The sequence below is a fragment of the Rosa chinensis genome, chromosome 7 (genome assembly GCF_002994745.2).
Source record: "Rosa chinensis cultivar Old Blush chromosome 7, RchiOBHm-V2, whole genome shotgun sequence".
Taxonomy (NCBI): domain Eukaryota; kingdom Viridiplantae; phylum Streptophyta; class Magnoliopsida; order Rosales; family Rosaceae; genus Rosa; species Rosa chinensis.
In genome coordinates, this window is record NC_037094.1 from 11,468,985 (window position 1) to 11,495,724 (window position 26,740).

General features: G+C 39.1%; 4 protein-coding genes across 8 annotated transcripts; 2 read left to right on the forward strand and 2 right to left on the reverse strand.

Annotated features, from left to right (window-relative positions):
• Positions 1-1,763: 1,763 nt before the first annotated feature.
• On the forward strand, positions 1,764-6,939 carry LOC112179290 (LRR receptor-like serine/threonine-protein kinase RGI3). The gene is made up of 2 exons (XM_024317668.2): positions 1,764-5,171; positions 6,220-6,939. Exons 1-2 carry the CDS (start codon positions 2,318-2,320, stop codon positions 6,699-6,701), a joined length of 3,336 nt encoding a protein of 1,111 aa, XP_024173436.1. The 5' UTR covers positions 1,764-2,317; the 3' UTR covers positions 6,702-6,939.
• A 5,522-nt stretch (positions 6,940-12,461) lies between these two features.
• Positions 12,462-16,757, reverse strand: LOC112176485 (cell division control protein 48 homolog E). Its single transcript, XM_024314425.2, has 9 exons — positions 16,562-16,757; positions 15,788-15,950; positions 15,471-15,699; positions 14,603-15,369; positions 14,293-14,514; positions 14,052-14,123; positions 13,696-13,977; positions 13,239-13,598; positions 12,462-13,027 (listed from the first exon to the last, which is right to left on the reverse strand). The coding sequence occupies exons 1-9, from the start codon at positions 16,597-16,599 to the stop codon at positions 12,731-12,733; spliced, it is 2,430 nt and encodes an 809-aa protein (XP_024170193.1). The 5' UTR covers positions 16,600-16,757; the 3' UTR covers positions 12,462-12,730.
• Positions 16,758-17,008: 251 nt separating this feature from the next.
• LOC112176580 (2-oxoglutarate and iron-dependent oxygenase JMJD4) lies at positions 17,009-21,195 on the forward strand. 5 transcript variants are annotated; one of them, XM_040510816.1, is made up of 9 exons: positions 17,009-17,242; positions 17,538-17,722; positions 17,925-18,087; positions 18,600-18,717; positions 18,870-18,939; positions 19,026-19,106; positions 19,323-19,379; positions 19,461-19,572; positions 20,285-21,195. In XM_040510816.1, the coding sequence occupies exons 2-9, from the start codon at positions 17,600-17,602 to the stop codon at positions 20,725-20,727; spliced, it is 1,167 nt and encodes a 388-aa protein (XP_040366750.1). In that variant the 5' UTR covers positions 17,009-17,242; positions 17,538-17,599; the 3' UTR covers positions 20,728-21,195. The 5 variants fall into 5 exon arrangements, with proteins under 5 accessions (XP_040366750.1, XP_024170346.1, XP_024170347.1 ...); XM_024314578.2 differs by having other exon boundaries at positions 17,546-17,722; XM_024314579.2 differs by having other exon boundaries at positions 17,552-17,722; positions 20,546-21,195.
• Positions 21,196-22,316: 1,121 nt separating this feature from the next.
• Positions 22,317-25,890, reverse strand: LOC112176579. Its single transcript, XM_024314575.2, has 7 exons — positions 24,983-25,890; positions 24,780-24,866; positions 24,431-24,646; positions 24,162-24,326; positions 24,012-24,065; positions 23,739-23,885; positions 22,317-22,928 (listed from the first exon to the last, which is right to left on the reverse strand). The coding sequence occupies exons 1-7, from the start codon at positions 25,397-25,399 to the stop codon at positions 22,551-22,553; spliced, it is 1,464 nt and encodes a 487-aa protein (XP_024170343.1). The 5' UTR covers positions 25,400-25,890; the 3' UTR covers positions 22,317-22,550.
• Positions 25,891-26,740: the final 850 nt, after the last annotated feature.

Genomic DNA, 26,740 nt, shown 5'->3' on the forward strand with positions numbered 1-26,740 from the left:
CATTGTAGCTGTTGAATGTGATTTTTGTTTTTGTTTTCTTTTTTTCAATTGTGATACTTCGAACCCTAATAGAAATAAAAATGATTTATGAAACCCTAAAACTCAAATATTGTGGTCTAACCCTAAGACCTTGAACCATACTAAATTTTATCTTATTAATTAATTATTCTCATTAATTTGAATTTATATTATGGTTCAAAAAAAGGTTAAACAATTGAATTTCAATTGATTGATTGACCAATATTGCTACAATATATGTTAATCGGCGAAAACAAAATTGATGAGAATAATTAACCATAGACATCAAGTGATCTATATTGTATATTTATGTTGTTGGGAGATTAGGAATGAGAACAAACTCGCTAGACAGACTAACAATCATTTATTTGAGTCAATTTATATTAGAAGATACTGGAGCATTGAAGAGATAACAAGTTATTATTTTGTTTTGTGTTTGGGCTGCATTTGTTTTATTTTATTTTTTTATATTTTGTACATCCTAGGAAATCTGTAGAAGTCATTCATAATAAAGTATATAGATTTTCATGAATCAATAGAAGTCTGTTGCTAAAATAAATGGTTTTAAGAAATCCATAACAGTCTATCAACTTTTTAAAAAGTCTGTGGACTTTTCAAAAAGTCTGTCATTTAAAAAAAGTCTACATAAATCCAAATACAATACACCCCCCTTAATCTCTAAAACTATGAAATATCATATTATTTGACTATATTAAGATTATTATTATTTAATATTATATATTAGTATATTGAGATTTCATAATTTTCTTTTACATATTTTCTTCTATTTTTTGCTGGAAATTTTGGTATATCCCAACTCCATTACGACATCAATCAATTGGAATTTGAATTTTGAACATTTGCAAGTCCTTCAAAATTTAAACTTTCAATATGGTCTGCAAAATTTGCATTTTCATGCACTACTTGTTCAGTATGTTATGCAATATGAAAACTAAAAACTGTTAGGAAAAAAAAAAAACCTAAATGCTTTGCTTTCTTACTCTACTCACTCTCACAACTTACTAGCTACCACCTCCAAAACGACGATGGATCCCAATGAGATAGTTCTAGAGATTATGTTGAATTGTATTCAATACAAGATGAAGAATACATATCTCAACTAAAGATTGTTGAACGAGGTCTTCAAATTCATGTCCATAGTCGAAATTTAGGTGATGAAGTGCGGAGAAGAAAGATGTATTGCAACGTATAGGGTTTAGAAAAAGAGACATAGAAATGCGTGATTAAATTTTTTTTTTCTTCTAATACATAGATGTCTATTTTGATCATTTAACATACTTATAAAATTTAATTTGAAATATAAAATAATAGGGATGTGTATTAAGTAGTTAGAGGTGTGTATTTAAAATTTCTCATAAATAGAAGGTCAGGCAATATTTCAATAAAAAGTGCATATGACCAAGAGGAATGCCCAACACCTTCGAAAAGAAAACTATTATTCCACGTTGAATTATGACAAACTTGTAAACTTATCAAATCACCGCTAATTTAGTTCATTGCTATAAAGATATATGTTGTTTACAACGAGTCCAAGTAAACCATCTTGTAAAAATTGGTTATCTTTCATGACAATAATACCTAAAAAAAATCTAGATATTGGATAATTTCGGTCATTGAATTGGACGTCATGACTTTCTAAAAAAAGATGTTCCCTTTCGAATACGTTACAAATCGACAAGTGAAAAAGATTTCATTGATACAACATCCAAAAACAGAGAGGCTAGCTGAATCAGCCTCCTCAATGCTTCTGAGTATATGATGCAACGAAATGCAACTGACAAAACCCATAAGCTGAGGATTTCTTGGGAGCAATTGAATCCTGCATATAACAAATCCAAGAGAAAGTGAAAGATCATTGTTCATATGTAGAAGCCTCATCAAATGAAAAGGGCAAAAGTTCAAGATCATAAAAAAAATACTTGGACAAAAGCACTCATTCACCCACCACTTGTTTTGAATATAAAAAACAGAGTAAGCAAGCCCCTCCCCTTCCCCCCCCCCTACCTCTCATCTCTATAAACAAATGCAGAAAAGAACAGCAATCTGAAATTCCATTTCACTCTGCACAATACAAACACATGCATCATGGCCTAGCTGTTCTTGGATCCGGAGATTCTGGGGTCTTTGAATTTTGTTATCTGAATTATAATACTCGTACCATAGCTCATAGCCCACCAGAAATGATTTGGTTCCTCCCATTGTCCCTCCCTAGGCTCATCTCCCACCCTTGTTTCAGTTCCTTTTGTTGGAGTTTGTAGCCATAGCTTACTTGTTTCTAATGCCTGTAAATCCATGGACCTTCCTCTTCTTCTTAACCCTCTCTTCTGTTCTTCTGGTTCACTTTCCTGCTCTGGCCTTGAACCAACAAGGCCAGGCTCTTGTTTCATGGAAGCAGAGTCTCAATGGCTCCCCTGAGGGGCTGAGCAATTGGGACCCAAGTGATGAAACTCCATGCGGGTGGTCCGGGGTCACCTGCAACTTCAACAACCAAGTTGCGGAGCTGAATTTGAAGTATATTGATCTTCTAGGTAAGGTGCCCTGGAATTTCACTTCGTTGCTGACCCTAAACAAGCTCATCTTGTCCGGCACAAACCTCACCGGCTCAATCCCACGAGAAATCTCTACTCTTAAACAACTGACCTCACTGGACCTGAGCGACAATGCACTGAGCGGCGAAATCCCAGTTGAGATCTGCCAGCTGCCTAAGCTCGAAGAACTCTACCTCAGCACGAACCGGCTGGAGGGCTCAATCCCAGTCCAAATCGGAAACCTCACAAACCTGAAGCGGCTGGTTCTCTACGACAATCAGCTCAGCGGGAAAATTCCTAGCACCATTGGAAATCTGCCTCAACTTCAAGTAATCAGAGCTGGAGGGAACAAGAACCTTGAAGGTCCTGTGCCTCATGAGATTGGGAACTGCACCGATTTGGTCATGTTGGGCTTAGCAGAAACCAGCATTTCCGGCTTCCTCCCTCCAAGCCTTGGCCTCCTAAAAAAACTCGAGACATTGGCAATCTACACCACCCTCGTCTCCGGTCCCATCCCCCAAGAGCTCGGAGACTGCACCGAGCTCCGGGACATCTACTTGTACGAAAACTCCATTAGCGGCTCTGTTCCAAGCAAATTAGGCAACTTGAAAAATCTTCAAAACCTTCTGCTATGGCAAAACAGCGTTGTAGGGGTTCTTCCACCGGAGCTCGGCAATTGTCACCAGCTATTGGTCATTGACATTTCTATGAATTCCTTGACCGGAAGCATTCCTCAGTCTTTTGGGAACTTGACCTCGCTTCAGGAGCTCCAATTGAGTGTCAATCAAATCTCAGGCGAGATCCCGGCGCAGCTAGGAAACTGCCGGCAACTCACTCATATCGAGCTGGATAACAACCAGATCACCGGAACGATTCCTTTCGAATTCGGCCGCTTATCCAATCTCACGATCCTCTTCTTGTGGCAAAACAAGCTTGAAGGAGCCATTCCTTCATCGATTTCCAACTGTGGCAATCTTGAAGCGGTTGATTTCTCACAAAACTTTTTGACCGGTCCCATTCCGGGTGGGATTTTCCAGCTCCAGAATCTCACCAAGCTTCTACTACTGTCGAACAATCTCTCCAGCGAAATCCCGCCCGAGATCGGAAACTGTTCCTCGTTGATTCGGTTTCGGGCGAACAACAACAAGCTCACCGGAGCAATCCCGCACCAGATTGGGAGTTTGAAGAGCTTGAATTTCCTCGATCTCGGATCGAATCGGCTCAACCGAAACATACCCGAGGGGATCGCCGGCTGCCGGAATCTGACGTTTCTCGACCTGCATTCCAATTCGATCACCGGAAACTTGCCTGCAGGCTTCAATCTGCTTGTGTCTCTCCAGTTCGTCGATTTCTCGGATAATATGATCGAAGGGACGTTGAGTCCTGGACTCGGTTCGCTGACGTCACTCACCAAGCTCGTTTTGGGGAACAACCGGTTCGCCGGTTCCATTCCGAGTCAACTCGGTTCCTGTGGGAAGTTACAGTTACTGGACCTTGGCGGGAACGAGCTAACAGGTACAATCCCGGCGACTTTGGGAAAGATTCCGGCACTGGAAATCTCTCTGAACCTGAGCTGGAACCGACTCTCCGGCGAGTTACCGAAGGAGTTCGCCGATTTGGACAAGCTCGGCATTCTGGACCTCTCTCACAACCAGCTTTCCGGAGACCTCCAATTTCTCGCGGACATGCAAAATCTCGTCGTGCTTAACGTCTCGCACAACAACTTCACCGGGCGCGTGCCGGACACGCCCTTCTTCGCGAAGCTCCCTCTCAGCGTCATGTCCGGCAACCCCTCCCTCTGCCTCACAGGCAGCCAGTGCGCTGACGCAGGAAACCCCGGCTGGTCCCGCCGCCGCAACGCAGCCGCGCGCGTGGCGATGGTCGTCCTCCTCTGCACAGCCTGCACACTCCTCTTAGCGGCGCTCTACATCATCCTCGCAGCCAGAAAGCGGGCCCGGCCAGGGTTCTTCAGCGGGGCCCACGAGCCCGATCCGGAGGACGACACCGAAGTCGACGTGGGCCCACCCTGGGAGGTGACGCTCTACCAGAAACTCGACCTGTCGATCGCCGACGTGGCGAAAAGCCTGACGCCTGACAACGTCATAGGCCGGGGGCGATCCGGCGTCGTTTACCACGTGTCAATCCCCTCGGGACTCTCCCTCGCCGTGAAAAGATTCCGTAACTCGGAGAAACACTCCGCCGCCGCTTTTTCCTCCGAGATTGCCACGCTGGCAAGGATACGTCACCGTAACATTGTCAGGCTACTGGGCTGGGGGGCCAACCGGAGAACGAAGTTACTGTTTTACGATTACTTGGCACAGGGTAATTTGGGCTCGTTGCTCCACGAGGGGTGCGCAGGATTAGTAGAGTGGGACACGCGGTTCAAGATAGCACTGGGCGTGGCGGAGGGTTTGGCTTATTTGCACCACGATTGCCAGCCGGCTATTTTGCACCGGGATGTGAAGGCCCAGAATATTTTGCTCGGGGATCAATACGAGGCCGTTTTGGCAGACTTTGGGCTCGCTAGGTTGGTTGAAGACGATCAAAACGGTCCGTTTTCGGCCAATCCCCAGTTTGCTGGTTCCTACGGCTACATTGCGCCTGGTAAGTTTTTAAAGTTTTGAACTTGAGTTTCACTTTTTACTGTCCAATCATGGGTTTAAGTTTTCAGCATCATTTTCATTGCTCAGTTCTGTGATGATCAGGAAATGACTTCTAATTGTGATTGGGAAAAAAGGGTTTGATTGATCATTAGGAGGCTTTTTTTGTATTATGTGTCTAATTAGGGACCTAATGATGGGATAAGACATTTTGATCATCCCTGAGTGAATAGATTGAAGCTGGGTCCTTGGTACTTTGCTAGTGTGAGAAATTAAAGCAAGAATTGACTTCTAATTGTGCTTGGAAGAGAAGAATTTTGGTCTAAAAGTGGGTAATTGATTGATCATAAGGAGGCTTTTGTTGTATTATGAGTCTAATTAGGACCTTAATGATGTGATAAGACATGTTAATCATCCTTGAGGGAATGGATTGAAACTTAATTGGTCCTTTCTCAACTTTTATAACCAAATTACTGTCTCCTTGCTAGCTATTGTTAGAAATGAAGACAAGAATAGACTCCTAATTGTGGTTGGAGAAGAATTTTGATCCAAGCAAAACCACATTTGGCATCTTAAACCAGTTTTTTAACTATCATTATTAGGCTTCTGCTTTAATACAAGCTTAATTGAGGACCTAGATGAATATGATTGAAGGGTTGAGGTAGATGTGAGTGGGACTGAATTAGGGTCCCTGCCTTGCCTTTTTCTATAAAAAAAATTGTGTCCTTGCTCTGGTTTGGTGCATTGTACGTGTTCACTAGGTGCTTCGAAATGTGATTCTTCTTGTTGGGTAGCATTTGTTTTGTTAAGTCCCACATTGATATTATACTGCCGGTACTAGACAAGTGACTTTCTACTGTGTGACATGACCTGACATTCCCCTTTGCATAGCTAGTGTCCAAAACCATCACATTCTTGCTGTTAAATGCATAGTTTTCACTTCATCTTTTTGCATTTGGAGTCATTGATGATTGCTATGAACTTTTGACAAAGTTCAAATCTTGCGTAGTTTTGGCGAGGCTGACTTTTAGATGCAATCAAACCACTTGCAGAATATGCCTGTATGCTGAAAATTACTGCGAAAACTGATGTGTATAGCTATGGGGTAGTCCTTTTGGAGATCATAACTGGGAAAAGGCCAGCAGACCCCTCATTCACCGACGGCCAGCATGTGATTCAGTGGGTGCGAGACCACTTGAAGAGCAAGAAGGATCCGATAGAGATTCTTGATCATAAGCTCCAAGGCTACCCGGACACGCAGATACAAGAAATGCTCCAAGCACTTGGAATTTCGCTCCTATGTACCAGCAACAGGGCGGAAGATCGTCCCACGATGAAGGATGTGGCTGCATTGTTGAGAGAAATTCGACATGATCAGCCCGCGACAGGAAGCGAGGCACACAAGCCTGCTAGCACCGGGTTGAAGAACTCATCTTCTTCCGTGACTCCAGCTCAACTGCTGATGATGCAAGGATCTTCTCATTGCTCACTTGCCTACTCTTCTTCAGCTGGTTATTTATCAGGAACCCAATAACAATGTCATGCTGTGGAAAAATATATGATTTGTTAGGATTAATTAGGCTTGATATTATTTGTAGGATTAGGTAGGGCAATATAATTGGCATTGCCAAAGAGAGTGTGGAGCTTCATAACAAGTTGAGAGCATATTGAGTGTACAGAAACTTGACATTATTGTACTACTAATTAGTAGTCAATGAAGGCCCTTTCACTTTTTCACATTTGATAAATGCTAACGATTTACTTCTTTCAGTATCGGAAGCTCCATCTAAACTCAAAATTTTTATATACCATTTTTACTGCTTCCGAGCTAAAATTTTCTGATGTGAATTGTTCAGATTTGTATATAGGTGCATCAAATTTTTTGAGTGCAGTAATACCTTAAGTATATAAAAATAGACACTGAGTTTATGTAATAAGGAAACCAATGTATAGGAGAAAGAAAACGAAACAATCACACTATTGCTTGTTTGTGATCGAAGTCATATCCATAAGAAATTTGTCCAAAACCGAGCAAGTGATTGATGCGTGTGTGTGCATTTAGTGGCTTCTTCTATTATTTGCTTAATTATATGCATCTGCCCACCTACACATTCTCACTCATGTGTCGTTGTGCTTGCCATAACTTCGTAGAGAATGACTTCTCCTATGAGATTGTGAGAGGGGGAACTAGGAAGTTGTGTTGGGGGCTGATTTAATAAATAATGATGATGATTTTTTTTGGACAAAATACTGATTACTCCCTATACTTATAGGGTATCGACGTTTCAGTCCCTGACGTTTCAATTTCACCTGGATAGTCCCTACACTCTCTAATTTCACACAAAATAGGCCAAATCGCAGAGCAAAGAACATGAGGACGAGGCTGAGAAGAAACCCTGAAATCCCAGAGGAGATCATATATGAAATTCTTGCATATCTTCAGGTCAAGCCACTATGCAGGTTCAGACGTGTGTCAAAGCGATGGTGCTCTCTGATTTCACACCCTGATTTTGTTAAAATGCACACTAACGAATCCATCGAGAATGAGGATATTTTGTTCCAGAGAAGGAGACTTATTTTCACTGATGGGATAAATAAGTCACTTTAATCTTTGGCCCTCGATGAGTTTCCTAATCGTATACATGCAGTTGATGCTGGTGTGGTCAGTAAGCTTGATTTTAAGCTGCGTGATGATGGAGATAATGGGGTTTTGTTGGTGGCTTAGCATTGTTCAAGTTATATTCAGGGGATAACATTGAGGAGTTATATATATAGCTAACCCAGCCACCAGGGAATATAAGCAACTGCCGATGGCACCATATCCTGACCATTACTTCTGTTTATACACCTTATTTTGCTTATTTTGCCCTTAGGGTTTGAATTTGATACCTCCATGGCTCCATTGAGGATTACAAATTGGTTACCATGTGTGTATTGGAAGAGGGAATTGAGTTTAGTGTCAATACTTTGAAAACCGGTTCGTGGAGAGTGATAGAAAGGTTATATCCTTACAAACTACGGCGCTGTTTCGATGGGGTCCTGCTGAATGGAGGTCTTCATTGGTTTGTGCGTTCAGAAGTAGACGACGAAGTTCATGAAGAAGAAGGAGGTGACTCGTGTGTGATTATATGTTTTAATTTAGAAGCTGAGGATGTCAGAGAAATTTCTCTACAATTTAGAAGTTGACAAATATAATGTGGCGCTCTATCGGGGACAGCTGTGTGTAACACATATGACATGTTTACTTACTTGGAATGGAAAATAATCATGAATCGGAGACAAGTGGAATGAGAGAAGAAATGAATCGCTATTGATTCCAGAGGAATGATTCCTAAACCCATCTCCCCCCTTCGTAATCGAATTCCTGAGTATTCAGGAATCGATTTCTGATAAGGAGGTGGGACCTACATCCATTCCGATTCTTTCATGTGTTAGCAAACGCAGGAATTCTTTTACCCGGAATCATTCTGATTCCTTTATGTGTTAGTAAACGCAGGAATATTTTTACCCCGTAATCATTCCCTTTCCTTCCAAGTAAGCAAACGTGCCCATAATGATTTCGGAGAACAACATAGTGAGTTTGGGTAGGGCTGTCACTTGGTTTGGTAATTACCAAATCAACCGAATACCAACCGATGTTTTAGGTTTGGTAAACCGACTTTTTGGTAACCGAGACCAATAAAACCGAAATAGAAAATTACCGAAAAAGTTGGTTTAGTTTTGGTAAATACCGAATAGATTTATATATTATAGTTTTCAATACATATACATGTATATTAAAAAACAAACATAAAAACTTTTATAATAGTATCAACATTACTATATGTAGTATATTAATAGTACATGTATTTTAAGTAACCTACTCAAAAATAGTTAAATAACCTAGTTTTATTGAAAATTGCTAAAACTTGATATCATAATAGCGGCTTATTCGAAATCATAATAACCTATTTTTATTCAATCGTCGAGATTGAGGGGGTTAATTCAATATTTTTTAGGAAAGATTCAAATTGATAACTAAAAATTTGTTTCAAAATTGGGCGGCATTTAATCTAAACGTTTTCGTTAATAATATTAATTATTCTTATAATAGTTTTTTTTTATATAAAAGAAAGCAATAATTAATAGATGAATACAAAGTTTATTACTATAAAATTCAAAAACCTAGTTTTGTTCATTTTAATTTATATTATAAAGAATTAGTTGTTCTAAAGTTGGTAATACTGAAAACCGAAATGCCGAATTTGATAGATATAATTAAAAACCGAAAATTTTGGTTGGTAATTGGTAACTCAGTTTTAAAACCGAAAGCTTTGGTTTTGAAGTTGGTAATACTTATAACCGATTCGAACCAACCGAGTAACAGCCCTAGTTTTGGGTGATGAAGGAATATGGAGTGGAGGAGTCTTGGACCAAAATAATAATCTCTCCCGTCCTTCCCTATTGGAATTATACCCCTACTTGTTACCGGACAAAAGATCGTGATCTTTGGGTCGGCGATGGTCAGTTGGCCGGTTATGTGCAATTTTGATTTGCCATCTGTTCGCAAACTTCCCCATGTTGGGATCTACATTGAGAGCCTTTTTTCATTAGAATAGAAGTAGGGACATCGATCTCTTTTTTCTTTGTTTTGCATTTAGTTTGATATTTCACTATTCGTATAATTCTTGGCGGGTTATATGATAGCTCAGCAGGCATCAGAAGAGGGGACGTCCGTGAAGAATGAAAAATGCGGACAAACACGTGTCAGCCAGTCAAACAACTTCACATTTCCTCCTCCGTCTCCAACTCTATTATGGTTTTCTAAGACTCTTAGGCCTCGTTTGGTTCGCGGAAAGTAAGCATCAGGAAAGGAAAGTTGTTCATTTCCTGTGTTTGGGATGCAAAAGGAAATGAAATACTTTCCTGAAGCAAAGGAAAATAGGGGGGAAAATGGTTTCTTCCATACTCCAAAGGAATCACTTCCTTCCTTCTTTCCTTGCATTTATTACTCACAACATATTATTTTATTCCATTAATTACATACTTTTTAACAACTTTCCGGATAACTTTCCTTACATTACTAAACATCGGAATGTAAAGTTCTTCGGAAAGTTCATTTCACTTCTCATGGGAAAGACAAAGGAACTACTTTCCTTTCCGCGAACCAAACGAGACATTAATCCCGGTCCTTCTCCGCCTCTCCAATCTCCAAATCCAAAAACAGAAGCAGATTGAATAGAAAGTGTTAATCTTGATATGGGCAGCACGTACTTTCTAGTGTTTCTGGTTCTGATGGAGCATAGGAAGGTTGAGAATGAGATTGGGTCGCTGAAATCATCATTTTGTTTCGAGATTTTTTGATGAGGTTTGCGTCGCAAGATGGGAGAAGAAGAATTGGAGGAAGAACAGGAGTTTTTTTTTTTTTTTTTCCTGGTGGCATGTGTCATTGGTGGGGATCTGGATCTATAAAATCTTAGAGTTCATGGTCATTCCTTATTCAAAATGAAGGAAAAAAGAACTGAGATTTTCAGATAGGCAGATTGATGCTTAATATGGTCATGATTCTCTGATGGATTGCGTTGAAATTTTGGCAGCTTATGGCCTTCTGGGTTCTTATATGATTTGAGTTAGATTAGTGGATGGTAAAAAAGAAGAAGAAAAAGACCGGGAAATTGAAAGTTCTGGTGCAGTATTTTTCTCATCATAGATTTGATAAAACAGAGACAAATTGGAATAGAAATTGGATAGTTCATGATGATTTGTAAGGACCACATATAAGCTTTGAAAATCAAGTTGACTCCGTTGAAATTTCAACGACCAACCAATGGATGACGCGCGTTTGATCCGTAGTTTTCAAATTCGCGGACGTCCTCTTTGGAACGTTGCTGTATGATAGCTAGGCCACTATGTCTTTCTCTTGAATTATATGGTACTGTCTTGATTGTTTCTCATTATTGGTTTCTGGTTACATCATATTTTCTAGTGGATTACTAAACCAAAAGGAGCCAAACATTCGCCTGTTCCAGCAAGAGGCTTGGGCTAAAGATTGCCCAACAATGAAGGATGCGGCGCCAGTGTTATGAGAAATTCGAAACGATCAGCCCCTAATGGGAAATGAGGGTCACAACTTTAGAGTACTCATTGAAATATTCATCTTCTTCTATGATTCCGGCTCAGTTGATTCGAGGGACTTCTCATTGCTGGCTGCCCCACTCTTCTTCTCTGCAGCTGGTTGTCTATCATGAAACATAAATCATTTGATTAGTCTCGGTATTATTTGTAGGATAAGAGCAATACAAATTGGCATTGCGAAAGTGTGTTTAGTAAGAGTGATGTAAGAGCGATTGATCCAAGTTGAGAGCATATTTGGGGATTAGGACTTGCATATGTGATAGCATCAACAAATAATGCCGTCGCGAAAACAAAACATATAAGATGAGGCGAAAGAACGAAGAAAGGAAAACCAAATACCAAAAAGTACTGTCGCTTGATTGTGAAGTTATGTCCATAATGAATTTCTCCAAATTGGAGCAAATGATTGATGCGTGTATGTGCACTCAGTGTCTTGTTTTATATGTGCACACACTCATGAATTGTTTCAGTTTGCAAGAAGAGAATGATTTCTCTTACGCGGTTTGTGAAAATGAAAGAATGCATTGGTCGTTAAATGCGGGCTCCTCTACATATAATTGAGTCGTAGTCGTTGTTACAAAGATAAAATGAAGCTAACAACCTGGGTACATAGTCAGCCATCTGAGCCCCCACCATGTGAAATATGGAGATTGAGAATTAAGCAAAGAATAATCCTGATTAGAAACATTAGATACTTTATAATTAATCAGGTATTAGTTCTGTTCTTTGCTTAGCAGCTTCTTCATCATCCTCCTAATATAATATGCAGATTGCAGAGCAAGCAAGGAAACTTAATATTTAATCAGGTATTAGTTCTGTTCTTTGCTTAGCAACTTCTTCATCCTCCTAATATAATATGCAGAGCAAGCAAGGAAAAGATTCCTTGCTTGAGCTCACGTGACGCACATGCAAAACTTTAGGAACACCTGCATGCGAGATGTGAGATGTCATATCTGCTGGATCCTAGATGAAGAAATCAGGAAATTTGGCCTGATACATTTAAATGCAGACAAAAGATTCCCAAGGAAGATCATGAACATGAACTTGTTTTCTGTGAGAGGCTGTAGGGTGGTCTATTTGAGTTTCACATGGGACTTTGAGTTGGTACCACCTATCTGGGTTGATGAACTAATGGAGTTGAAAGTAATTAATCTGAAGCTGAGTTTTGAGTCTACTCTTCTTTCAGCAATTCATCAGATTATCGGCTTTCTATTTGACAAGGATTATATATAAAAATCTGCAGACATTGTTCCTTTGAAACACCATTGTAACAGAGAAGATAAATTACTACACAGACGGTACGAAGATAGTGCTTAGAAAAGCATTGCTGAATGCCTTTCCTTTCACGGCAAAATACAAGCACCAAAGCGACCAAAGCCAGATATTGAACATTAATTTAACCTTCAGAACGTCACCGTCAACTAGACAACTACATTTATTGCTTTCAGCTCAGCTGTACAGATCATCGTCATCTGCAGCAGCTGGGGCCGAAGCAAAAGGGTCCGGAGCTGCTCCTCCTGCAGTGGTGCCCGTTTGGGGGAACCGGAAGTCGGAACCAAGCCCACGAGATTGCTGCAGAGTCTGAGCGAATGCCTGGTACTTCCTGATGTCAGCATCACTAACACTTCGGCGGGCAAATTTCATGGATTCCTCGAAGTGTGCTGCCTTTATCTCGGGAACCTCATCAACGTCATCCTCCTCCATCGCTTCTGGGTTCTCTGCCCTTCTTCTCTCCTTCTCAATATCCTAGAAATGGGTTCAAGAAATAAAAATCAGTACTATTCCCATGGTGGGGGGATACATCAAACAGGTGCAGCTGTGCAAGTATAATGAAAAAATGCATGAGAAAAATGATGAAATGATTAAACATTTACTGTATGATTGTGTACTGTTTAGACATGATCATACAGAACTGTACTCCTATAATGCTAATCCCAGATGGAGAAAAACCTCTTACCTTCTCAATATTTTCTCTGATGGCATATTTGCAGGCACGCTGACATATCTCAGTGATATCAGCACCACTAAAACCATGGGTATGATGCGCAAGAACTGCAAGGTCAACATCCTTAGAGACGGGTGACTTCCGCAAACATGCTTTGAAAATCTGAAGACGGGAAGCTTCATCTGGGAGTGGGATATAGATGAGCTGGTCAAGACGTCCAGGCCTGAGCAATGCTGGGTCAATAATGTCTGGCCTGTTTGTTGCTCCAATGATAAAAACTGTTTTCTTTGCACTCATTCCATCCATTTCAGTTAGAAGTTGGTTCAAGACTCTATCTGCAGCACCACCAGCATCTCCAGAAGAATTTCCACGCTGCCAGAGGAGGTTTTAAAGTTAGCTCTAAACAAACATTTGACACTTGAATAAGCACCTGCCAAATTTCCATTGAAAAGAAAACCAGCATATATACCTGAGTTGCAATCGAGTCCAGCTCATCAAAGAAAAGAACACAAGGAGCAGATTGGCGAGCCTTGTCAAATATCTCACGGACGTTTGCCTCACTTTCTCCAAACCACATTGTCAGTAACTCGGGGCCTTTGATGCTAATGAAATTCGCCTGGCATTCATTGGCAATTGCCTTAGCAAGAAGGGTTTTACCACAGCCAGGTGGCCCATAAAAGAGAACACCTTTAGAAGGTGACATGCCAAATTTCTCAAACTTCTCAGGATGCTCCACTGGGTATTGAACAGTCTGCCAGTAGCAAAGCAATATTATAAATATAATCAAAATACATATTATATAGCAGAATGGGACAAATCACAAACCTCTTGAAGTTCTCTTTTGACATTGTCCAATCCACCAATAGCGTCCCATGAGACATTAGGTACCTCCACAACCTGTAAAGAAAATAAGTTTGTCATCCTTGCATCCTCCTCCCCAAAATGTTTTCTCAGTAACATCCAGAAAATAAAACATGTAAAACTTTGTCACTCGCAGTTTCACGCAATGCTGAAGGATTAGCAACATCCAGAAAATAAGTAAAACATGTAAAACTTTGTCACTCACAGTTTCACGCAATGCTGAAGGATTTGAAGCACCCAATGCAGTCTGGAAGTGTTCATTCGTCACAGCCATAGAATTCAACACCTCAGCATCAATTTCCTCATCTTCCAAGTCAATAACATCCATTTTCTCACGGATGCATTGAAGAGCAGCCTCAGTACAGAGAGCGGCAAGATCAGCACCGACATAACCATGGGTATCCTTTGAAACTCGTTCGAGATCAACCTGTTAACAAAGTACCACTTGACGTGAGATCCTTTTTGCGTTGAAGACAAAATAGATGGTATGTTAAAGGACAATAATAAAATCTTACATCTTCTGCAAGTTTCATGTTCTTTGTATGGATTCTCAAAACTTCCAATCTTCCAACTTCATCCGGTACACCTATGTCAATCTCTCTATCAAATCTTCCAAACCTCCTCAGAGCAGGGTCAATGCTGTTTGGCCTATTTGTAGCTCCCATGACAATAACATGTGCACGGGACTTGAGACCATCCATCAAAGTCAGAAGTTGCGATACTATACGCCTTTCCACTTCACCCTGAGTCTTCTCCCTCTTTGGAGCAATGGAATCTAACTCATCAATAAAAATGATTGATGGGGCATTCTTTTCAGCTTCTTCAAATGCCTTCCTCAAGTTGCTTTCACTCTCACCAGCTAACTTTGACATTATTTCAGGCCCATTAATCAAAAAGAAGAATGCTCCAGTCTCATTAGCTACAGCCCTTGCAATCAAAGTTTTCCCCGACCCAGGTGGTCCATAAAGCAGAATACCTTTCGGTGGTTTCACTCCAATGGACTTGAAGAGCTGTGGGTGTCTAAGAGGTAACTCTACTAACTCGCGTATCTGAGCCATTTGCTTCCTAACACCTCCAACATCATCATAGCCCACCTCATTCAATTTTTCCTCATCCTCACGTTTCACAGGTTCTCCCTCACAGAAAATCTCAGTATCAGGAGCAACAACACAGTATTCACCAGGGTCTGTCTCAATGACCTTGAACTCAACACTTCGCATCCCACCCCTGACCAGGAAAAGGTCACCCTTCCTCACAGGCCGGTAAGATTCCAAGAAGTATGCTGTGAACACAATTATAAGTGAAAATTTTAAAGAGCACAGAGCTCAATTGTAACAAAGGACTGAGACAAACTAAACATATAACTTTGAAAAGAAAACTCACGCTTCAAATATGCATCAAACAAGTTTCCGGTTACACCTTCAATTGTATCATCGATTGGAAGGATGTGAACCCGCTTCCCATATTTGACATCAGGGCAAGTATGAACCGACACAACATCTCCAAGACGAACCCTAAGATTAGCCCTTACAACTTTGTTCATTCTGATTTTCGGTTCTTCACATTGTTCATCAGCAAGAACAATGCAAACTGTGTCTTTTCGTTTCTTCCCCTGTGGCGCACAAAAGAAAATTAGTGACATTTACATTACATTATATTTGAGAAATGTGCTCCATCAGAATATGGTAGGCCAAATTAACCTTTATTAGCACAGTGTCACCCCGAAAAAACTGAAGTTTTTCCATGGTAGCAGGGTGCAAGGACACCACAGAATTATCATCATTGATAGCTTCATCAACCACAAGTCGATTAGGAGACTTCTTTCGCTCCAAAATTGCAGTGGAAAAATCCTTCTTAGTTTTCCTGTTTCAAGCACATAATTTAATTACTCTTGCGGAGCCGTAGAATATGATCATGGTAATGTAGTATCATCAGAAACCACATACAGACGCTAGACCAATTATTCCTTCTACAATTCAATCAGTACTAGAAGAAACTAGTTATTCTTACCCAGCAACAAAAAAAAAAAACAGCCAAACCCTCATCTTTACCATATGTGCGTTATAAAACAACCAAATCCAAACTTCTCATTCAAAACAATAATCCTCCAATAATAAAAGTATAAATCTTTGGGTTACTTTCAAAGCAACAAGTATAATAAACACAAAATCCCTTTGCCAATATGCATATATTTGAATTCAATCCGGCATAATTACATCAAAATAAGAAAGAAAGAAAAAAAAAAAAGATAAACCTTTCAAACTCCACAAAATCCAAACACAACAATCAACACTATTATACAAACAATTCTCGAAACAACACAGCGTTCCAGATTCTACTCACTCCGATAACATCCTCAACAGAAATCCAATATTACCCTCGAATAAAAATCACATCTTTATTACTTTAAGAAAAGAAAAAAAAACCAAGAGTTGTAAGAACACAAAAGAAACAAGAGTTGTAAGAATACATACGGGTCAGGATTTGGGGCAGATGAGCTCGGATCCACCATTGCTGTCACCTCTGGAGCTTTTATCTCAGTCAATAGTAATTCAACTTTCTGAACAAGACACTGTAAAGAGAGGAGGCTCTCTGTCTGGCTATTTATAGCACAGTGAGAGAGAGAGAGAGAGAGAGAGAGAGAGCAGCACACCGCTTCTGATTTCTAGAAAAAGAAGAAGAAGATTTATATATTGGATTACGTGCAGTTAAGGGAAACATCGCGGGGTATTATCCAATAATGTGTAGCCACGTGTTCATAAGGCGAATTGTTTTGTGCCATGTTGGCCGTACCAGTACTGTTTGCCTCGTACTGTAACTCTCTGGGCTGTTCCAGAACGTTCTATGGTGTGTGTCGGCCCAACTCGGCCCGGCCCGGCCCAGACAACCCTCGTTCCTCCCGAAGACTTATCATCACTAAACTCAATTACAGGGGGAAAGAAAATATGGGGATCAAAATAGGGGGTGAAATAGAGAGGGTGAATGGGAAGGAGATGAGTTACAGTGAGTTTGTGGGGAGGTACATGGAGAAGAACCAGCCTGTGGTGCTGACAGGTCTCATGGATGATTGGAGGGCTTGCAGAGATTGGGTCACTGATGATGGCAACCCCAATCTTCAATTTTTCGCTACCCATTTTGGAAAGTCCAAAGTCCAGGTACTCAAATCTTCTGTATTGAGCTGATTGGAAGTGTAATTGTCCAGAAAATAATGTAAAGCTCAAAACTTTATTGGGTTTCTATGGCAAATTGTTTGGTTTTAAGAAAAGTGACTAGAGTGCTACTTAGATATATAGTTAATCAAGTTCTGATTTACATTTTGAAGTAAGACGAAGACTAAATCTTACTGAGGTGATTAATGAATGGGTAAAGGTTCAGTCTTTGCTTGTTTGACATGGATATATGACAATGCTAGTCTGCCTTTTCTTTTCTGTTTTTTTGGTGATGTGATAGTATGTCAGTCATAGGTTGCAGATTGCGGTACTAGAGAATACACGGATCAGAAGAGATTAGAAATGACTGTTGGAGAATTTGTTGAGCAATGGCGTGGGGATTCTGTGCAAGAGCATTGTACTGCTCCAAGTCAGGCAAGTGGGAGCAAGATGTTGCTATATTTGAAGGACTGGCATTTTGTAAAGGTACAAGTTAGAATTCACCTTATGTTAACGGGGTTTCGGGTAGTTCTGGAGTTAGTTGTGTCATATTACTACTGAATTTGGAATATATTCTCGGGTGATTACTTCATTGTTGCTACTGTCTGCGTCAAGCTTTGAGTATATGAAATATTTCCAGTGCAGATGAGTCACTTGTTTTATCCTCCTTCTTTGACCTAATCTCCAGGAGTACCCAGAATATACAGCATACACAACTCCAATGTTCTTTTGTGATGACTGGCTTAACACATATCTTGACAATTATCGTATGCATAACGACCCCAACATTTACTCTGAAAACAATGACATAAGCTGCTCTGACTATCGATTTGTTTACATGGGAGCAAAAGGTTTGAGCATATTCGTCAGACATTCATTCTTTTTCTCCTCTTGATACTCATCAATATTGTCTAATTCACAGTTTAATCCACATGGAACTACCTATAATAAATAGCAACTTATGAGTGTGTCTTTATAATGACATATTAGCGATCCTTTTTCGTCCATAAAGAATATTGTTCATCCCATTAAACAAATCTGTTTGTGATCATGAAAAGAAAATGTCAACATAAGATTGCCAATCGCAAATTTGCAATTTGAAGCACGCTTATCTTCATTGATCCTTGTTTATGTTATCTTCTTGTCATTTGCGTATGTCACAAACAGAGTGCTTCAAATTGCAATCGCGAATCTCAATGTTGGTATTTTTCTTTGTCTGAACAGTAATAGACATGTTACAGGTAGTGAACATTATTTTCATGGATGAGAGAGGATCATGAGACGTCATTTCAAAGATGCATTTGTAAGCTGTTATTTACTTATATGTGGCATTCCTGTTGGACCCCTCTTCGTGTTTACCCAGGCACATGGACTCCTCTTCATGCTGATGTTTTCAGGTCATATAGCTGGTCAGCAAATGTGTGTGGAAAAAAACAGTGGCTTTTCCTGTCTCCTTCTCAAAGTCATCTGGTGTTTGACAGGCAAGATAACAATTTCTAGCACAAATAGTTATCAGTTAGATATAAGTGGGGACATTTAATAGTACAGTATATTGCTTTTACAGAAAAGAGCATATATTTCTGTGCTCACACAGTTATCTCTGTCTTTCTTTTACCCCCCCCCCCCCAAGCAGGAATATGAAAAACAGTGTATATAATATCTTTGATGATGTCAGTGAAACAAAATTTCCTGGTTTTGCAAAGGTATATCACCAATCTATGTCTTCAAGTTTTCTCATGTAGTTGCTTTTGCTACTTTTTCATTTTTTTTTTCTCTCTCTCTTAAACAGGCTATGTGGTTTGAGTGCACTCAAGAGCAAAATGACATTATCTTTGTGCCTAGTGGATGGTATCATCAAGTCCATAATTTGGTATCTCTTCTATTTCTTCAATTTTGCTTTAGGCGTTGATTTTTCTTCCTATAATCCAACCGTTGTATTTTACATATATAAGAAGCAGTAGTAAGCAGATCTCTCTTTCTCTCTCTCTCTCTTATTTTCTTCTCTTGGAACTGCAATAAAAACTAGATTTATTCATTCTTGATTGATAGAAATATCTCATCTTCATTGCGCTCATAATGCTTTCAGGAAGATACCATTTCAATAAACCACAACTGGTTCAATGCTAATAATCTTCGTTGGGTGGTAAGTGGAAGACTATAAGTACCTCGTGTAAAATTTAGCATTCCATAATAGTGGCAGTAACGTTTATCTTTTTTATTACAGTGGGATTTGCTTTTGAGGGACTACGATGAGGCTAAGGAGTACATAGAAGACATTAAGGAAATATGTGATGATTTTGAAGGTCTCTGCCAGCGCAACCTTGCCGCTAATACAGGTACAGTGTAAGCTTTGAAGAATGCTTAAATTTTGTACACAAGTGACAGTTTCTCCCCATATTCCTTTACATAAATAAGAAACAAAACTTTTATTAAAGGAAAGAGTACGACAGAGTACAAGGCCAGCAAGAAACCTCTACATGCCAAACAGGAATGAAACAAAAACTCTAAGCATAAGCAACTGCATGCATTAGACTGAGCTTGCTGCTTAAGTGGCTAGCCCAAGGCAGTTAATTACTGTCATAACAACTGAATCAACTTAGCTGGATTCTGCTATTATGAATCATCAGTGTAAACTTTGAAGAATGCTTAAATTTTGTACACAAGTGACAGTTTCTCCCCATATTCCTTTACATAAATAAGAAACAAAACTTTTATTAAAGGAAAGAGTACGACAGAGTACAAGGCCAGCAAGAAACCTCTACATGCCAAACAGGAATGAAACAAAAACTCTAAGCATAAGCAACTGCATGCATTAGACTGAGCTTGCTGCTTAAGTGGCTAGCCCAAGGCAGTTAATTACTGTCATAACAACTGAATCAACTTAGCTGGATTCTGCTATTATGAATCATCGCGCCAGAAAGAGAGAGGGTAGCACCAGGGGCTTTTCTTTTCGTTCTTTTTTTCTTTCTTTTTATTAGAAAACAGAAGAAAAATAAAAGGAAAAAGTAAAATTCTACCCTATGTTCTAATTGATTCTTTATAATGCAGGCTTGAACTTCAATGATTTCTTAATACTCCTAGCACGTCTTTCCTTTGCCAACTTGATTCAACTTCAGTATCTCAGTAGGAAGAATGGGAATCACACTCAGAATTTATCCCCAATAGCTCAGCATTTCACTTTCAACCTTGTATCAATTCAGAAAATTGCATCCAGTATAAGCTCCTTGCAAGATCTGACAGGAAGTCATGGCTTTTATTTGGATTTTAAGGAAACATTAAATGATCCAGGGTTCATTAAACTTTGTGCAGTTTTGGGAAAAACATATGGGACGATACACATGCAACAAAACTGGAATTTTGATACAAAGAAAGCTTGGATAGATGATATGAAAGACTTGGACGTTATAGGAACTTGTAATTCTCAGGTCTGTACTCCCAAAGATCTTGTAATGTTTATACAGCATGCTCTTGCAGAAAGCAATGGTGGTTGAATTGCAGAACATTTTTATCCATCTGATTGGCATGAGGATTAACAGTTCCTTGAAAAGAGATATTCTTCTACAAGATGTCCATCGCAAACTACTGATTCTCAAGATGTTTTGGAGGTGTATAGTGACCTTCTGTGGCGTTTGCATGCCATGATCATAAATCTGCCTGAAGCACTGATTTCGTGATTTGTTGGCTTGTGAAGGTTTGATTTTTGGTTGTGAGATCCTAATAGCATGAATGGTGGTTAGGAAGCCCGGGCACAGTATTTGCTTGTTAAGTTTACTGAGCTTATTCGTCATCATGCTAACTTAATGTAGTTGAAGTGTTGAACCACTGTAGGTGAATCACTTGTATGGTTCCTCTTTGGACGGAATCACTTTTATCATTCTAAATATTAAATAAATTTATAGGTATTTTCATCTATGAACAGCTGTTTATATTTTCCAATTGATGTTGTCTGATTTCTCTTTTATGATAAATCCAAGTTCACAGCTTGCTTTAGTTTGAATTTTTCATTTTACTTTAGTGATTTCTAAATTTTGTTAGCTGTGATTTTTGATTAAAGCTTCAATCATTCATAGTCCCAGAATCAATGTGGACCTGAGAAAGTTAAACCTGAAAGGAACTTCAAGTTAAGTGTCTTTTAGTGCTTTTCTTTGCAAGTCATGATTGACGCCTTCAAAATCCGGACACGAATGCATGAACAGTTGTGCAATAGGCCCTCAACTCTGCTTTAAGCATTTAGCTTTGGGTAGTATAATGTATGTTTCTCCTTGTTTCACTTCTTTAGCAGAAGCAGCTGAGAAACAAAAGATGGTCCCCTGAGAACCTTTTTTTTTTTCTTTTTTTTTTCCGTCGGTACCCAAGTACAGGTTAAGGTTTAAAATGTATCCAGTGGCTGCTGGTTGATAAGCACTGGCCGGCATCTGTTTTTGGCGTTCCGATGGTGAGAACATTTCACTAAAAGATTTCCCTTTGCTAGTTTTAGTGTTGTAAGCATTAATTGAGAAATAAGGAATGACTTGTATGATTCCATTGTTGATATTCTAGAGAACTGAACAACTTGCTCAAGATGGTTGACTGTGTGGTCTTTCCAACAATGAAAAATGACGATGTGTATTGTTATGAGCACAAGCTTGGCTGGGAATGCAGATTTACAACTAATTAATATTGGGGTTGACAACTGTTTGTTAATCTCAACATTTTCTTAATTTCATCAATTATTAATGTGGTAACTGAGATTCTTGTATTTATTTCAACATTTTGAGAACTGAGTTAGAAGGTAGGATATGGTATTAAAATCATAGGAAGGGTTCAGAGTAGTTCAGTGATTATATGTGCTGATTTGTTTAATTTTGCATTTTTGTTGCTACCCACATGCTCGACCTTAAACTAGGGGATTCTTCATCAATATAATACATAAGCAACATGCATTGTAATTTGTTTCAGACCAAGAGAGTTTTAAAGTTCTAAAGCTGTATGTATGGGTTTTTTCCACTTGGTAATAGGCTAATAGCCAAAGCAGGCTTAGTGGGTAAGCAATGAATTCTGTTTTTATTCTCTCTTTTTTTCTGGAAACTTTGAAAGCAAAGAAAAAAACAGACAATACAATACTATTAACACTCCTTTAGTCCCCAAATTTACATGGTTTTGAACAGATGAAACATACTTTTTGATAGCAAAACTGTGAAATTAAAGTAACAAAACCCTCTTATGGCCTAGAAAGAAAGTAAAAAATTAATAATCAAATACCTGAAAATCAAAAAATAAAATAAGTAAAATCAAGATAGCTAGGTTGCTTTCTGTACTTTGGTGGTGTTTATATTCAAGGACACCTTACATTTCTTCCAGGACCTCCATAGTAAAAGTATGTCCCCCATGCATTATTTCTTCCTTGTCTTATATCATAACAATTGGGGTGATCAGCAGTGAGGTGAAGGTTATTAAGAGGAAGAAGATTATTATCCCAATCCACTACTTGTAAATTTCTGAAATAAGATGCTTTTCCAAAACCTGCTCCTGCAAATTGGCCACTGCCCATTTGTGTAGATGTGTGGTACCCCCTTGATCTACTATTTACAATTTCACCTCCAAATTGTACCATGCTGGCATGACTTCTCAAGTGACTAAACAAGAAGGCTGGCCAATACCCAACTAGTAGGCCATTACCAAATTCTAGCCACCAGTGCCCATGCTTTGGATCCTACAAATCAAAACATAATAACATGTAGAAGTTAGAAGTGAGTTTAAATTTTAACACTAAGATGGTTGGAATCAATAAATTGGGTATTGAAGTGATAAACATGGTTGTTAGAATACCCCAACTCCTGAAGATCTGAAGGACACCCCTAGTTCTGATTAGGTAGCAAATCACTATCAAATATGGATGATGATAACCTGGTGTGCTCAAATGGGTGAAAATGTGGTGCAATATTTTGTGACTACACATGCGTACAATGATGAGAAATATGAATGATTATAACTTGGTGCACTCAATTGGGTGAAAGTATGTTGCAATACTTTGTGACTACACAATGATGAGTTTTGCCTTACATGATGGGTTTTATTGTCTTATTACAATCATTCATGTTAGTGAAAGAACAAATTGGAGAATTTTGCAACTGTATGTTTAGCTGATCATAAACTCCCAAAGCCAGTTGGGGTCAAACCAGTGGATAAAATACTAAGATTGGTTTATTATAAAGAAAGAGACAAAGTTGACACAAACTAGTGCCTTAGGGAAGTGAAAAAGAATCTTTAGTCCTTGGTCTTTAATAATAAAAGCAACGAAGAAAATAGAAAAGAATTATGTCAACTAAGATATGTTTGGCTAATATGTTTATTACTAATTTAGTCGAAGTGGATGATGATGATGATGCCCTTAAGGAATCTGTCACTAATTTAAACTGACTTCACAATAACTAAATTCTCATGATGTTGGTGTGATTTTAATGATTCATTCCACTGTTTATGCTTTGAATAATATTTATTTGAATGCTGAACTAAAACTCACCTTCCAAACCATTAAGCCAATATCAAATTGTCTGCCATTGAAGGAAGACCTTGGAGAAATAGCAGCTCCAATAGCAATCTTATTATTGGTTTGGACAAAGCCAGAGCACAGCAAGTTGTAGCACCCAGTAGCTTGATATGCATCTGTCTGCATGTTCATTAAGCACAAATTACTCGGCAAAGATCTTCATCTATATTATATCCTCAATTTTTTTTTGTCTTTATTCACCATTTCTTTGAGAACAAGAAAAACTAGCATCTAGATGAAACTTACTGTCCAATATGTAAAGAATCTTGGGTAGTTGTCTCCATATAACTCTGGGCTAACCTGGAAAAAGAAAAGAAAAAAAAAACATGAAATTTCTGTTAGACTAAAACCTTTAGGGGTTTTCTAGGGAAGTTGAAAATAAAATGAAGAACATACCTGCCAACCAGCTTCAATGGTATTTAGGTCATGGCCAAATGTACCAGAGATGACCCAAATCTGTGATAAGCTAAATTCATATTGATCAGTCACTCTTGGCGACCACACATTTATACTGGCCTTTGCTCCATAGTACTGGTCTCCATTTACAAAAACAACTGCATGCTGTAAAAATCCAACCAAGAAAGAACCAAAAATCAGTCATTGGATTTGACAAGTGCATTACGTACATGGACCAACATTGACTTCAATGAACTTCCATCACTGACCTCATGACCACTGCCTGATGAGTCCCTTTTCACATGTCTTCTTGGTAATTTCCTTCCAAATCTTTGAACTGAACTTGCTCTCAAAATGTCTGTGTCTGTGGTCCTCCGAATCGGAACAGTTCCCTCCGGGCATGCCTCACCGGATTCCGACCATAGCTGATAAGTCTCTTCCACTATATCCGTGCTGTTATGGGATTTAGGCCTTTCTGGTAGATCCTGTAAAACCATAACACATTTGTCCTCATAAATCAGATATCCAAAATTGAAACTATAATCAACTACCCTTTCAAAAACTGGTAAAAGGGTAGTTCTTGAAAACAAAAATCATTAATTTGGATTGATATGGTACCAATGGTTTTTGGCCTTTAAGCTCAGGATGGTCAAAAGCTGGTTGGAGATTGGCTAAAACACAGTCTATCACATCACCATCAGGACTCTGCATTCATAAAAAAAGGAGAAAATGAAAACCCAAACCACTAGATGTAAAAGCACAGTGAGAAGACATGAACTTTTCACATAAACAAGAGGAAATGAGATTATGAGAATGCTTGCCTTAATAGTCTTGACAGCAGGCTTGTTGATCTTGCTTAAATAAGAGCTGACCCTCTTCAAGTTCTGCACCTCTTCCCCATCAGGCCGGAATGTCTGATTGGCCGGTGGGCGGTGCCCGGAATCCGAGGCAATGGGGAGGGAGGAAAGTCCAGGAGCAAAAGCAACAAGAAGTAAGAGAACAAGAAGCATGGATGTGAATGAGAAAGGGGTGCTGTGGAAAGTATGAGCAACCAGGTTAGAGGAATGTTTGAGTGGAGTTGTTTGTAATGTTTCAGCAGTACGTGCTTGTATGCATTGCTCTTGTCCTGTTGTGTGCTGAATTGCACAAGAAGATGATGAGGATGATTCTGCTTCAATATTCCTCTCTTTTGTCGACAGAGCAGAACCAACAAGAACAGCTGAATAAGCTCCTTTCATGTCCTTACAAAACAGAAGGAACCATTCAAATCAAGATAGAAGAGGCCAGCAGGACAAACCAGGTGTGTGTATTTGTATTTGATATCTCACTAAGCTAACTACAAGTGCCTCACCATTTCCAACATATAAACAAGTCTCTCTTTGTCTCAACTTACTCTTAAGGTGGGAGAGACTTAGGGAGAGAGAGAGAGAGAGATTCTTGGGTCTTGGTTTTGTGATTCTGACAACCAAGAAAAAAAATTTCAGGCACGAGTTTAAAAAAAATAGACCCTGGATAGGTGGGGCTGTACTTCCCAAGTTTAACTCTTTAGGAGTTGTGGTCAATATGGTTTTATATTGCTTTCAGACACTGATACAGAGAGAAGGAAAGAGAGAGGGCTTGAAGTTCAGGCTTATACAAAATAGTGAAATACAAGTATGCAACTACTACTTGAAGGCTAAGCCATTTATTTTTTCTTCTCTCTCTTTGATAAAAGAATCTTTTATGAAAGCTCAGCCACGAGTAGAGCACTTTCAAATTGCCATTCTGGCTTTTCAGCCTCTGTCTAGTCTCATAATTCCATTGCTTCTTATGTAGTACATGGCCCTGAAGATTTTAATGAATAAATGTGATATCATAGTGGTGTTACCAGTTTCCACTATATGAAGTGGAACAGTTGGAGGTCACAATCTTACATTCAGAACAAGCTAGCTAGGGCCACCTGTATTGATGAGATGAGGAACATCAAATAAATTCCCCACTTATTTCCAAGAGGTATTTGCTATACGGGTTTTGTATATCTCGTTTTTGACTATCTTACTGATAGCAAAGATTCCTGTAATGCTAGTTAAGTTGTTGTTCTCTAAAAACTTATTCTGCAGCATGTGCCTCTTGTGCTCTCCGCATCTAACTTGTTAAACTTGTGTTCTGTCTCAGTGTCTTGTTTGTTTATATTCTGCAGATGGTCAAATATAATGGTCAATGCTATGCAATTGAGCCAAAACAAGGAAAGTCAATGATTTATCTTCCGATCGCCGGCCGTAAACATCTCTGGGAGTTATATAGCTCGACTAATTGAGATTCTTAAGAGTGATTATTCGAACATCTTATCATATGAAATTGAAAAAACCGTGGCTTATTATAATACACAAGACCTCCTTTCAAAAAAAAAAAAAAATACACAAGACCTCCACCCAGATACTACTACTGAGCATTAACATCTGTAATCAGATGATCACCAGTTTACCTGTCTTTCACCTATAAATGAATCAAAATTTATTACAGTATTTACTGAGGAAAACGGTGTATTAAGGCACATTGATTAAGTAGGTCCAGCCGTCCAGTCAGTGTTTAAGTGTTTT

What these genes read in the sequence shown, in the direction of transcription:
- LOC112179290 (XM_024317668.2), top strand. Translation starts at nt 2,318, where the DNA reads ATGCCTGTAAATCCATGGACCTTCCTCTTCTTCTTAACCCTCTCTTCT. An exon ending in CTACGGCTACATTGCGCCTG is followed by an intron (nt 5,172 to 6,219) that starts GTAAGTTTTTAA and finishes AACCACTTGCAG; the next exon opens with AATATGCCTGTATGCTGAAA.
- LOC112176485 (XM_024314425.2), bottom strand. Translation starts at nt 16,599, where the DNA reads ATGGTGGATCCGAGCTCATCTGCCCCAAATCCTGACCC. An exon ending in TCTGCCCCAAATCCTGACCC is followed by an intron (nt 15,951 to 16,561) that starts GTATGTATTCTT and finishes TGCTTGAAACAG; the next exon opens with GAAAACTAAGAAGGATTTTT. An exon ending in TCAGAGAAAATATTGAGAAG is followed by an intron (nt 13,028 to 13,238) that starts GTAAGAGGTTTT and finishes ACCCATTTCTAG; the next exon opens with GATATTGAGAAGGAGAGAAG.
- LOC112176580 (XM_024314576.2), top strand. Translation starts at nt 17,033, where the DNA reads ATGGGGATCAAAATAGGGGGTGAAATAGAGAGGGTGAATGGGAAGGAG. An exon ending in AATTTCCTGGTTTTGCAAAG is followed by an intron (nt 18,940 to 19,025) that starts GTATATCACCAA and finishes TCTCTTAAACAG; the next exon opens with GCTATGTGGTTTGAGTGCAC. An exon ending in CAACCTTGCCGCTAATACAG is followed by an intron (nt 19,573 to 20,284) that starts GTACAGTGTAAG and finishes TTTATAATGCAG; the next exon opens with GCTTGAACTTCAATGATTTC.
- LOC112176579 (XM_024314575.2), bottom strand. Translation starts at nt 25,399, where the DNA reads ATGAAAGGAGCTTATTCAGCTGTTCTTGTTGGTTCTGCTCTGTCGACA. An exon ending in CCATTGAAGCTGGTTGGCAG is followed by an intron (nt 24,066 to 24,161) that starts GTATGTTCTTCA and finishes TTCTTTTTCCAG; the next exon opens with GTTAGCCCAGAGTTATATGG. An exon ending in GATTCTTTACATATTGGACA is followed by an intron (nt 23,886 to 24,011) that starts GTAAGTTTCATC and finishes ATGAACATGCAG; the next exon opens with ACAGATGCATATCAAGCTAC.